A 14,025-nucleotide genomic window follows, 5' to 3' on the forward strand; every position below is an offset into this window, starting at 1 on the left:
CGAGCACCGACAAAGTCGGGTCCGAGGACCTATTGTTCTTCTAATGATTATTATTCTTATTATTAGGGCCCAAGCACCGACAACGTCGGGTCCGAGGACCTATTGTTCTTCAAATGATTATTAGGGCCCGAGCACCGACAAAGTCGGGTCCGAGGACCTATTGTTCTTCTAATGATTATTAGGGCCCGAGCACCGACAACGTCGGGTCCGAGGACCTATTGTTCTTCAAATGATTATTATTGTTATTATTATTAACCTCAAACTTGATCAGTAGTATCTTAAGACCTTTGGGATGAAAAGTTATCAAAAGATCAAAAAGTTATCGAACCATGTTGCCGTGGCGTGGCGGCGAAAAAGCTTCTTCGCCAAAAAACAGGAAGTTGTTGTAACTTTGGCGTATAGTAACCAATCTGCTCCAAATTTCTCATGCAAGATAAAAGTCCCTGTGTGACGACATCCACATGCAAATTTTGGCTCGCAGTCATTGCGCCACCTAGTGGTAACAGGAAATATCATGTTTTACACGTTGATGTACTCTGCCTCAGAAATTAATCACATCTACCTCAAATTTGGTCAGTAGTATCTTAAGACCTTTGTGATGAAAAGTTATCAAAAGATCAAAAAGTTATCGAACCATGTTGCCGTGGCGTGGCGGCGAAAAAGCTTCTTCGCCAAAAAACAGGAGGCTGTTGTTACTTGACTTTACATAGTCCAATCTGCTCCAAACTTCACAAGCTGGATAATGGACCAGGCCTGAAGACATATATGTGGTATTATGCATGATAGTCATAGCGCCCCCTACAGGAAACAGGAAGCTGTTGTAAATTGGCTATACATTGTCCAATCTTCCCCAAATTTGACATGTTTTATAAGAGTCTTGCCCTGAAGACATGTACGTGCCCCGACGTGCGCGTTCCCCCGACGTGCGCGCGTGGGCGAGGGCCCGATCATCGCTGCTTGCAGCTTTAATTAGGGCCTGAGCACCGACAAAGTCGGGTCCGAGGACCTATTGTTCTTCAAATGATTATTATTCTTATTAGGGCCCGAGCACCGACAAAGTCGGTCCGAGGACCTATTGTATTTCAAATGATTATTAGGGCCCGAGCACCGACAACGTCGGGTCCGAGGACCTATTGTTCTTCAAATGATTATTATTCTTATTATTATTATTCTATTATGTCTTTGAGGGTAAAAATGAGGTGCTTGGGATACTACACGCTTTTTGAAATTTTGCACACGTGTCAGACGTGCGTGAAATAAATATCTGATATGGGTTTCGTGCTCGGGTGTGGCAAATTGGCTCGCTAGCGCCCCCTATTGAGTAGCCCCGACGACACGTTTCACCTAAATTTATGAAATTTGGTAGGTATATGTACCATAATGAGACGTAAATAAAACCCTCTTGGAGGTATACCGTAAACCCAACAGGAAGTCGGCCATGTTGGATTTTGTGGCGTTTTTTTTACCATTTCCAGGCGCTGTACTTTAACGAACTCCTCCTAGAGATTTAACCCGATCAACTTCAAATTTGGTCAGTAGTATCTTAAGACCTTTGGGATGAAAAGTTATCAAAAGATCAAAAAGTTATCGAACCGTGTTGCCGTGGCATGGCGGCGAAAAAGCTTCTTCGCCAAAAAACAGGAAGTTGTTGTAACTTTGTCGTACATTAACCTATATGCTCCAAATTTCTCATGCCTGATAAAGGTCCCTGTGTGACGACATCCACATGCAAATTTTGGCTCGCAGTCATAGCGCCACCTAGTGGTAACAGGAAATATCATGTTTTACACGTTGATGTACTCTGCCTCAGAAATTAATCACATCTACCTCAAATTTGGTCAGTAGTATCTTAAGACCTTTGTGATGAAAAGTTATCAAAAGATCAAAAAGTTATCGAACCATGTTGCCGTGGCGTGGCGGCGAAAAAGCTTCTTCGCCAAAAAACAGGAGGCTGTTGTTACTTGACTTTACATAGTCCAATCTGCTCCAAACTTCACAAGCTGGATAATGGACCAGGCCTGAAGACATATATGTGGTATTATGCATGATAGTCATAGCGCCCCCTACAGGAAACAGGAAGCTGTTGTAAATTGGCTATACATTGTCCAATCTTCCCCAAATTTGACATGTTTTATAAGAGTCTTGCCCTGAAGACATGTACGTGCCCCGACGTGCGCGTTCCCCCGACGTGCGCGCGTGGGCGAGGGCCCGATCATCGCTGCTTGCAGCTTTAATTAGGGCCCGAGCACCGACAAAGTCGGGTCCGAGGACCTATTGTTCTTCAAATGATTATTATTCTTATTAGGGCCCGAGCACCGACAAAGTCGGTCCGAGGACCTATTGTATTTCAAATGATTATTAGGGCCCGAGCACCGACAACGTCGGGTCCGAGGACCTATTGTTCTTCAAATGATTATTATTCTTATTATTATTATTCTATTATGTCTTTGAGGGTAAAAATGAGGTGCTTGGGATACTACACGCTTTTTGAAATTTTGCACACGTGTCAGACGTGCGTGAAATAAATATCTGATATGGGTTTCGTGCTCGGGTGTGGCAAATTGGCTCGCTAGCGCCCCCTATTGAGTAGCCCCGACGACACGTTTCACCTAAATTTATGAAATTTGGTAGGTATATGTACCATAATGAGACGTAAATAAAACCCTCTTGGAGGTATACCGTAAACCCAACAGGAAGTCGGCCATGTTGGATTTTATGGCGTTTTTTTTACCATTTCCAGGCGCTGTACTTTAACGAACTCCTCCTAGAGATTTAACCCGATCAACTTCAAATTTGGTCAGTAGTATCTTAAGACCTTTGGGATGAAAAGTTATCAAAAGATCAAAAAGTTATCGAACCGTGTTGCCGTGGCATGGCGGCGAAAAAGCTTCTTCGCCAAAAAACAGGAAGTTGTTGTAACTTTGTCGTACATTAACCTATATGCTCCAAATTTCTCATGCCTGATAAAGGTCCCTGTCTGACGACATCCATATGCAAATTTTGACTCGCAGTCATAGCGCCACCTAGTGGTAACAGGAAATATCATGTTTTACACGTTAATGTACTCTGCCTCAGAAATGAATCACATCTACCTCAAATTTGGTGAGAAAAGCCTTAAGACCTCGATGATGCTTCCTTTCGAAAATCGTAACTTTCTATCGAACGGCAACGCCGTGGTGACATGGCGAATTTTGATGAATCGCCACGACACAGGAGGCTGTTGTTACTTGACTTTAGATAGTCCGATCTGCCCCAAATTTCACAAGCTGGATAATAGTCCAGGCCTGAAGACATATATGTGCCATTATGAGTGAAAGTCATAGCGCCCCCTACAGGAAACAGGAAATGGTTGTATACTGCAACCAACCCTCATAGAAGTGCCTTTAAAGGATGCCCCACATGTTCTCAACAGGTCATATCCAGCGCCACACGCTCCAAGCAGAAAATAAACTCTAACTGTTGCCTACGATGTCCGACTTTCATGGGAATGCACAACAGCGGGTATCCCGACGTGCGCGTTCCCCCGACGTGCGCGCGTGGGCGAGGGCCCGATCATCGCTGCTTGCAGCTCTAATTCTTATTATTCTTATTATCTCTGCTGAGTCAACACATATGTAGGCATGATTTACTCTTCCCTCCTCTTTTGTGTCTTTTGTTTGGGGAAGTAACCTCTGTAAATGTGCATGTGGCACCTGTTAACCTCGATGACACATTAATGCATTTTATTATACGGCTGTGTTGAATACTTGATTCTGATTGGTCAATCGCGGCGTTCTGCAGTCTGTAATTTCTTTACAACAGACTGTTGCTATGTATAACAGACCATTGCTACGTATAACAGACCGTTGCTATCTATAACAGACCGTTGCTACGTATAACAGACCGTTGCTACGTATAACAGACCGTTGCTACGTATAACAGATCGTTGCTACGTATAATAGACCGTTGCTACGTATAACAGACCGTTGCTACGTATAACAGATCGTTGCTATCTATAACAGACCGTTGCAACGTATAGCAGACCGTTGCTACGTATAACAGACCGTTGCTAAGAATAACAGACCGTTGCTACGTATAACAGACCGTTGCTACGAATAACAGACCGTTGCTACGTATAACAGACCGTTGCTATGAATAACAGACCGTTGCTACGTATAACAGACCGTTGCTATGTATAACAGACCGTTGCTATGAATAACAGACCGTTGCTATGTATAACAGACCGTTGCTATGGGCACAGCTCTGAAGTCGGGCTCTAGCAGACCGTTTTTGTGTCAAAATATTGATTTCTTCAGTAAGTAGCCGTGTAATAAGCGTGATAATGTACAGCGAGCCGGTCATTGTTGTGAAAGAATCCCCGACAGGGCGATGCTGCACTCGGACGCGAAGCGGAGGTCTCTCATCACCCTGTCGGGGATTCTTTCACAACGATGACCGGCTCGCTGTACATTATTCATTACTTAATTCATTTATAAACCGCTGGACTTTAATAGCTTGTGTGTTTCCGCAAGATTTTCGCTCATATTAAATATTTTCTTCACATGCAATGCATGTCCCACGTGTCTGTGTTCTCTGAGAAGTGGAGAATCAAGTTGTGATATTTTAAGGAAAAAGTTGTAATAGAATTTATAATGTCAGTATTACTTGACGCATTGGTAACATTGTCCCTGTGACATCCAGTGCCAATAAAGCATGTTGAATTGAAAATTGTAATATTACGCGAATAAAGTCACAATTTAATTAGAATAAAGTCACAATATTTCCAGAAGAAATCCCCCTGCCCTCTAGTCTGCTGTGCATTACGTTATTCAGGCCTCCTGAAAGACAAAAGAGTTATTGCTGAAATATGGTTCTTTAACATGAACCGCTTTATGGTTTTCACAAACGACGGGTCACCTCAGTGGCGGGCGAGCGGCGAGCTGAACACACAACGTCTTTCTCTCTGGTCTCCTGCATAGATGAGTCGAGTCTCGCCACACACGCTTGTTTGAGTTTGGGGGGGGGGGGGGGGGGGGGGGGGGGGGTTGTCACGGGTTAGTCACTTTGGCCCGTCTCTTGAGATGGGCGTGATGCGGCGCCGCAATAAAACTGCTAATGGAATGTCCCGGCATCATGTTGAACCTGTGTCTCCTCTCTCCCCTGCAGGCCCTGCGGGTGATGGCCAAGATAATGAGGGAGTGTTGGTACGCCAACAGCGCCGCCCGACTCACCGCTCTCCGGATCAAGAAAACCCTGTCTCAGCTCAGCCAACAGGAGGGAATCAAGATGTAGACATAACTAACAAACACACACCCACACGCACACACACACGCACAGACACACACCTCTGACTGGCATCCATATCGTTAGCATTATTCTCTTCATCACTACTCATCAACTGTTCCTCCCCTTTGCGTTGAAGGGAAGTGAAGGCTTCTTCTCCCCTCGTGCTCTGTTTTTCTCATCCCACTTCATTCTTTCATTCATTGGATCTAATGAGGGATGGTTGTGCCCGAAGGCATTAAAGGAAGCCTCCGCTCATTATCTTCCATCTTCACATGAAGTCTCTGTCTCAAGTTCCACCTCCACCTCCGCCACTCATCACACAACCACCCAGTATGAGCTCAGGCCCCATCAGGTCAAACCAACAGCCAGCCAGGGAGCTGGAAACCACCTGGGAGGCCTCTGAGCTGCCGTAGCTTCGCTCTCATCTCCTCACACCTTCATCACCACCCCCACCCCCCTCATTTGTATATTAGCATTTCATTCTTCTCTTGAGAGAGTGAAGCTACTCTTCAGTAGGGCTGCAAAGTTGCTCATTTAAATCTCTGAATAACGCTGAGTCATGGAAAATGTCTTCTTTACAAACAAACAAACAAATGTGTTACAAAAATCTAAATTTTGGATTGATCCAAGCCATGTGATGTGTCATGATCCCAATACGTAGTTTAATGGCTATTATGGAACTACGTGCGCTCCCACAACACTAGTGTGTTAGGTTTTAGCTGAATTATCACCGTTTCAGGGAATGGACAGTTAACCTGATTCATTTCTTCAGGTTCAAATCTAAAGACAAACGGGTCTTTTTTTCTTTGGAAAAAAATATTTTCCATTTTTCTAATGTGCATTTGGTTCAACATGCTTTGTGAAATATACAGAGCACTGGAGATGTGTTTTCCATTCACCTGTTCCTCTCAGGGTGTTTTCACATTAGGTACGATTGATCCGTACCGTGCCCGAGTATCATTGTCCCCCCCCCCCCTCCGCTCAGCTTTCACATTAGTTAAGTTGTTCTTTTACCCGAGTACACTTACGTCATCACTCACGTGTATTTGTTTATGTTGAGATCAGCTTTTCTAGTGCTGGAGCATCGTAAAACACTTCATTCAAACTGGACAGAAACTAAATAAAACTCCTAAACCATCGTCGTTAGTCTCTCCAACAATCACCAACTCTGGTTTGGTTGAAATAAACTCTTATTTCACCGAGTCTGATGTGAAAATAGGCCGGAGGCAGATCATTAAATCAGCTAAATAAAATAAGAAACACCGCCCGACCCCATCGCCTACTATCGTCTATATTTAAAGGAACCTCTCGCCGGCCTTCCTGCTGTATCACCACGGCCGTACAGTTCAGAGGATGAGATCGTCTCATTCTGCGCGCAGATACAGACATAGATATGAACCAGTTTTATACAGATATCGGCGTTGAATAAAGATCGCCCTACTACTACTCGCTGACTGCTAACATTCCTCGCGTTTCATGACGGTCCACTTCCGTGTTTCGGTACAGTTGGCTTTCACACCTGATGCGAACCGTACCAGAGTACACATGAGCCGTACTCCAGACCACCTTCTCAAGTGGATCGACAAACCGTGCCCGAGTTCGGTACGGAGCGTTCACAGTAATCAATCCAACTGGACTTTAGGGACAAGTGTACTGGGATCCGGGTACCTGATGTGAAAGCATCCTTCATCTCGGCGCTAACAGTGACTGGGCTGTGATCAGCAGTATTTCAGAGATGATGTGAAGCTGTTAGTTTGTTGCAGCCCTGCTCTTGAGTCGTGTTCCAGTTGCATTGGGAAGTGAAGCTTGGACCTGGGGGTTATGGGACAGTTTGTAAGCCGCCCTGTTGGGTCCAAACAAACAATGGCTTCATCTGTTCTTCATCTGTTCTTCATCTGATCTTCATCCAGTGAAGTTTGGAGCAGAATCTCTCATCTCTGCAACCATTTTGCACCTGTTATTTTTTTTTTTCATTGGTTACTGTTGTACGTCCTCGTCTCCCTCCATACGGTCAGGGAGGCGGACAGGTCAGTTTAATTTATTGTGTTTTTTTAATTTTCTTTCTGGTGGCAGGGGATCTTTTTTGCAAAACTAAACTGGACACGATGACCTCATTCATTTTTGGCGAACATGCTGCAACATATGCAATATACAGTAGATAAATGTGTCTATTTTCTATACTCTGCTCTGCTAAACGACAAACAACACCAACAACAATCAGCTGCCACCATGCCTTCCAAGCCAGCTGTTACCGGAAAGTGCCAGTGCTTTAACAACCCAACTCCTCTCATGTCGGCTGCTGTGGAGTGTTTGCTCCGGCGTGTCGGAGGAGGCCCGCGGGAGCCATGCCGAGCATACAGCAAGCTCGCACTATGCACACCCAAGAAGTAGGGACGGAAAGCACGGAGTGACGCGCTCCGCCGTCGCAGCAACCCCACAACCCAGCCAACTCTCTGGTGCCATTTTGTCAAACCTCCCCCCCACACCGCCTGAACACCCGACCACCTCAGCAACAACTCATCGTACAGCTTCTCCTCCCGGATACCTGAGCCTGGAAACTGAGCTCCAGCCCCTCGGTGTTTAGTTGGAAAAATGATGCCACAAAAGCTCACGGCGTCTTTGGGGGAAAAAAAGACACAAAGACTTGTAAGCATTACTGATGTTGCCCTATAAATGTTAACTCTTTGGATTTCTGACTTTCGCTCTTTTCACGTGTTTGTGCCGTTGACGGCGCCGCAGCGCAACTCAACCTTTCAAGCATTTTCTTCTCTGTAGGATAATCAACAACAATGAGGTACATTCATTTAAATATAGCAAACGGAGATTTACTAAGCCATAGATTTTCCAGGTTGCGTATTATTTTGTTCTTTTTTGTGGCAAGGTCTTTTTCTACTAGAATGTACATTTACGAAAATCAAAAGATGAAAAAAAAAAAAGGACAATTTAGTCATTTGAGCTAAGCAAGCCTTAAGGGACCAACACATAAGAGTCAGGATCTACTCTTATTCTTTATTTCTGTTTTGTTTTTTTAATGAAAAAAAGATATATCTATATATAATCGATTACAATGATAAAGGTAGTGTCATTATTCTATCTAAAGGACAACAACATATATATGTAGCACCTGATTTAACGGTTTGTTTTAGTCAAGTGTTCGTCCCGTTTCCCAAATTGCCATACACCTAAACCCACGTGATCTTATTCTACAGATCTGCTCGTGTCCCAGTTCCATCAAAAGCACTTGTCTTTTAGCGCACGAGTCCGTGATTAGATCCAGTTTAAAGGCACAAAGGGTTAAGCAGGCAATAATGAATACATCCAGTTACAGATTAGATCTGCCAGATAAGAGGAATCCCACAGAGTCTCTCCATTGTTCAGCAATAAGTGCTTCTGAACCCGGGGGGGAGGGGGGAGGAGGGAGTGGGGGGGGGGGGGGTTTACCTGTGTGGCAATTTGGATGTCGGTGAGCCGGTCTGTCTCCATTGTTTTTCTTTTTGGATACATAATGTATTGATGTGCTGCTACTTAGTTCTCTGAGTGGAGGTGAGAGCTGCCGTTGGATGTAAATAGCCCCAGGTTGCCTGACTCTGATCATTCTGTGCCATGTTGCTCTGACACACATCCAGCCGTCGTCATTCGGTAGGCACATCTGCTGAAGGATGTTAAAGAGTTTGTTGCCAGCCACCCCACCACCACTCACTGCAGCAGCTTCTTTCACCGCTGACTCCTTCCTCTGTGGTTCATAGTGCCGATCCGTCGGGTCAACTGCTTCAGGGTTCAGCTGCAGCCTCCGTGGACCGCGGTTGGAAACCACTGTGCCAATCTATGGATGGGCAGCGGAGTAGCTTGTTCTCTCCACTGGTTTTCCTCTACTAGAATACTAGAAGAGTGTAGAGGAGGGTGGAGGGGGGGGGTTAGGAGCTAGTGATTGTTTAGTTGCCCTGGTGATGCCCTCAGTAACTGATGATGTCAAAGCAGATGGAGAATGTTAGCATTTGTCCAAGTATACAAACTTCACCTGTAAAACATTGTCAGTCTCCAGTGATGTAACAGCAGGACTAATGTCTTTAATATTAGTAATGAGGCAGTGATCGGCCGTCAGAGGAAGCTCCGGTACTTATAGTTCACTATCCTGGTTTCATTATTTCAAACTCTTTCATCCGTTCTCGCTTCAGTGGATTGAATAGAAATAGAAATGCTCCAGATCAAATAGAAAACACTTCATTCTCCACTCACGGTCCACTTTTCTTATTTTTGTCCCAGAGCTTTCAGCTATATCGCGTGGTCTTCATCAGAAGATGGAAGTTTGCTCAGTTAACATGAAACTGTTGATGTTCAAACTTGATGCATGATGCTGCACTTTAGGCTGTCGCAGACAGAACGTTTCAACATCAAGTTAACTGAGGAAACGTCACCTTCTCATGAAGACTGGCTTGTTCCAGAGCTTTCCACCGTATCACATGGTTTTCATCGGCGGATGAAGTTCAGTCAGCCGTGTGGAGTGGACCACTATGTGAATTAAGGATGTGTTAGACTTGGACCTTTTACACCACTGATAAGAAGCGCTTAGAATAATGAAAAGTTTGAACATCTAGCAGCAACAGCAGCAAACTTAATCTGCTGATGAAGACTGTGTTATGGGCGAAAGCTCCAGAACAAATGAGTAAGTGGACCTTAAGTGGAAGTTGAGATTGTTAAATGTTTCTGTCTAGGTGCTGTTCCATTTCTGAAGGAGGCTGAAATAATGGAACATTTACGCCGTAGCCGTTTAAACTGTACAAAACCTTTCTAATGGGACAATAATCCATTTCTGTAAAGATCCCATAATCAGTTGTTAAAGGCTCTATTCCGTCGTCATCCTTTAAGGAAACGGAAACGTTGGTAAGAGAAACTACGAGCAGCCGTGTTGTGATGTATCCACCCATGTAGTTCCTCTGTCCAGTCCTTGTGAATGAAGTATTGTTAAATCTGTAGAAATGGATCAGCGGTGGCAGAATAGAGACATCTTATTGTAAATATCTGGTGGAGGAAACAAAAGAAGAACGCTGTTCTGAGATCTGAAGAAAGGAAAGTGAATATTGCTGCTATATTAAATACAAAAAGGGTTCCAGACTATGCTGAATTAAATGTTAAATGTGTACAAAAGTGGCCAAACTAGTAGGGAAAGACCAGGGCCAAGGATTCATCTGTCTAACCCCTGCTGTGGGTTTGGGGGGGTCAGGCTAGCCCTAGACTAGAGACTAGAGACTAGATAGTGTGTGTATTCCATTAGCGATGTCATTCTCTGGGACATTAGCAACAACAACAGCACCTCTGGTACGCCTCTACTAGGACAACTTCATTCTGTCTTAAAGTCACCAGCAGCCTTGTACTTTTTCTTTATAACAACCCAAGATGACTTAACTGTAAAGAAGACTTGTTTGCACCCGGTTGTGTTCCTCTTGAGGTCTTTAAAGATCAACTCTCTCTGTCCTTGATCCTATCTTGCCTTTCTCTCTTGTCATTCCATGTTCTCTAATTGACTTAACAGATTTCTCCTAGCGTAGCTACGAGGGCCTCGCTTCACTGCAGCTTCACTGCAGCTTCATACCGGCTGAACCAACTCACATCCATTCCTGCCTACTTTTCTATCTCTCTAAACTCACATGTCGAGGCCGGGGTGTATGTTTGAAACTAAACTAAATGCGTTCGACGCCATGAGTCATACAGATGAGGATAACGGCTCACACTTCTCTCCTCAGATAGTCATGGTGATGTTGTCATGGTGTCGTTGTCATGGTGTTCTGTACACAGAAGAGTCTGAGTCACGATGGAGTGTCCACACATTTTTATTCTGCAAATTTTTCCCTATCACAACCTGGTGCCTACATTACCCACAATGCAGCTCAACCGCCAAAAGTTGAGTGGGAGATTGGGATGTGTTCTTCTGGTAGCAGCTCCTGTAGCCTGCAGCAGAGATGTAGAGCGGGCTGCAGAGGTCCCACTCACCTCCACGTTCTGTCATTGTTCTAACTTGTACTTCTAGTTTATAGAAACACTTTGATGTGTAAAACGGATTTTCCTGAAAGCACCAGTTGGACAAAGCGTGAACACCATGACTGACTGTGTGAGAGTGTGCTCTGTTATCTCCTCATGTGTGACCTCTCTGTCTGAAGGCAGGCTGTGATCGTGGCCGTATGTATCGGCCTTCAGACGGAGCTGAGCGACATGTTGAAACATCTGTTGGCCTTGTGGTTCCTAAGGGGCCATACTGTGGAAAGATGGGGATAGAAGCTGTAAATCCTTTTTTTGTGGGTTTTTGGGGTTTGGTAAACAGTTTTTGCGTAGGTTTGTAGATTCCTCTCGGGGGGGCCGTGACCCATTTTAAAACCTGCAGTACCTCCTCTTTGAGAATCTTACCTTGCCTTCTCTCTCCTTAGCTCAGATTAAAGAGGGGAGGAGGTCACTGTACACTGTTGATATGCAGCCGCCGTGCAAACCTCGGTTCACTGGTCAACGCGGTCGAAGGTTCCGAATGGGAGCAGCGATGTGGCTGAGCCGTTTGGTGACTCAAACCCGATAAATGAGATGCAGCGTTTTGTTCGGTTCTGGTCCAATATGCAGCCTTTTCATGCTATTCTTTTTACGCCAAAAGAGGGAGGTAGAAAATGAGCAGTTATGATGATGGAGGGCCAGAACAGGGAGCTAATACAAACTATGCCAGCAGCTCTAACCGCTTCAAAACCACGCACTGAGAAATTCCCACAGCTGTGAATGTATCGGCCCTCTCAGAGTCTCCTAACCAATCCGAGCACAACCTGCGTAACTCAGCCCAAAGGTCACGGCGGCGACTTTGTGAGCATGCAACTTATCCGGGTCTGTTTCTCTTGTTATGCAAAAGTCCGGGCCAATCGTGACCGCCCACTCAGTCCCTCTGGATCTCACAGATTCAACGACCTATCTATGCTAGCATGATCCACACACTGTGATGAGGAACGCGTTAGGGCCAAAAGGATTATCCCGTTCTCCTGTTCACGGTCGCCCTCCATCGGTCTCTGCTGAAGCATCTGCTGACGGTCGAAAGCCAGGGAAAGTGCTCAGGTAGATGTGACGAACGGTTTGGGTCACTAAAGGGTTCGGTTTCCTCTCCGGTTCGTCGCTACAGTGAGGACCTTTGTGGCAACAAGGGTAGCAGAAAGCTTTATCACGTTTTATTTGGTGCCTAAGTTTGACAAGACTTCTTTTACTTTTCACCTCGAATGACAAGACTGCATGTGATTGTGTCTGCATCGATGTCTGCGTTTCCTGCTTTATAGATGTCATCCAAAAGCTGAGAAGTATCTTAAAAAGGATAATTAACATATTAAAAAGGTCACTTAATCAAAAAGAAAATACCTCCTTTTAACGACCAATGTGTTTTACCTCACTGTATATATATATTCTCGATTTGTTTACTCCAACGTTTGCAATTTATCTTTCTCTTTTGTTTCTATGAAATGCTTAAAAAAAAGTTGAAGAGAATAATTTTAGTTTTTTCTTTTCAACGGTACTTTTTTGTCAGATGGCATTGTATTGTGTTTGTGTTGTGCCCAAGCAGTATACTATTCCTTCTTTACCATGCTCTGTGTATGACCTGTTGGTTGTGTTCTGCGTGAGCTGTACAGTCAAAGCGCTTTACAAATGTCCAAGACCCCACCCTTCTGAACTCTGGTACAAACGCCTCGTTCAATATGTTCTTTTGTTTCATGAAAAAAAAAAGAAGAAAAAGAGTGAAAGTGGAGGTGGAGGAGGCTGGAAGATGAGGGGGAGGGATTGTAAAGCGAGAACCCCTCAACAACCGCTGAACCCTCCTCACCTCGACCCTCTTGGATTTCTAAACATTATAATCTTGACTTTTTTATATAGTGTGTACAGATGATTATGATTGAGAGATCAACATAGGAACTAGAGGATTAACACTTATGTTAACTTCTAACATAGCTGGAGTAGAAAATGGTGTGAATAAAGAAACAAAGTTTCACTACAACATTTGTGTTTGTCTGCTTTATTTGTTAGCCACCGGGAAACCAACGAACCAGCACAGTCCAACATGTACTGCTCCGTGTAGGTACAAGAGAACAAGGATCCTTTACTTAAAGCTGCAGTAGGCAGTAGAGCTTTTGTCATCATTGGGCAAGAACCCCATAATAACCTTTCAGCATATTGTAATTCAAGTGTTCTGAGAGAAAACTAGACTACTGCTCCTCCTCATGGCTCTGTTTTCAGGCTTTAGAACATCTAGCTTAGTGACGGGAGACTTTGACCAATCACAGGTCATTTCAGAGAGAGAGAGAGCGTTCCAGGACATGTTACTATTCCAGCATCGACAACAACTGCAAAGCAACCCAAAAAAGAAAGACGGACTTGTCAAAGAGAATCGTACAATATCGGCGAAGCGTTTCAGAGATGGAGAGAAAATGTTGATAATAGTTTAGACTTCTGCGTGACCTCACTGCAACGGTGAGCAGAAGGCTGAACTATGAGCAACAGTTTCTCTCCCACTCTGAAACACTTCGCTGATATAGTAGCTCACTAGAGTCTCGAATCACAGTCTGTCATCTGAAAGAGCTTTACAGGCCCACAAGGCGGCAAAGAAAACAGGACGGTAACTCTCATAGAGAGCTATACACTGATCATGGCCTACTGAATATTAGGCAGGTGGTCATGATGACCACCTGCCTAATATTCACTAGGTCCTCCTTTTGCCACCAAAACAGCCCTGACCCGTCGAGGCATGGACTC

General features: G+C 44.5%; 1 protein-coding gene across 1 annotated transcript in view; it reads left to right on the forward strand.

Moving 5' to 3' along the window:
• Positions 1–13,270, forward strand: part of tgfbr1b (transforming growth factor, beta receptor 1 b) — a 76,215-nt gene extending 62,945 nt beyond the window's left edge. Inside the window, exon 9 of the mRNA XM_037756568.1 lies at positions 5,146–13,270. Coding sequence (XP_037612496.1) covers positions 5,146–5,271 — 126 coding nt within the window. The 3' untranslated portion in view covers positions 5,272–13,270. The remainder of the gene's footprint in view (positions 1–5,145) is intronic.
• Positions 13,271–14,025: the final 755 nt, after the last annotated feature.

Source organism: Sebastes umbrosus, chromosome 21, assembly GCF_015220745.1.
Source record: "Sebastes umbrosus isolate fSebUmb1 chromosome 21, fSebUmb1.pri, whole genome shotgun sequence".
NCBI classification, from domain to species: Eukaryota; Metazoa; Chordata; class Actinopteri; order Perciformes; family Sebastidae; genus Sebastes; species Sebastes umbrosus.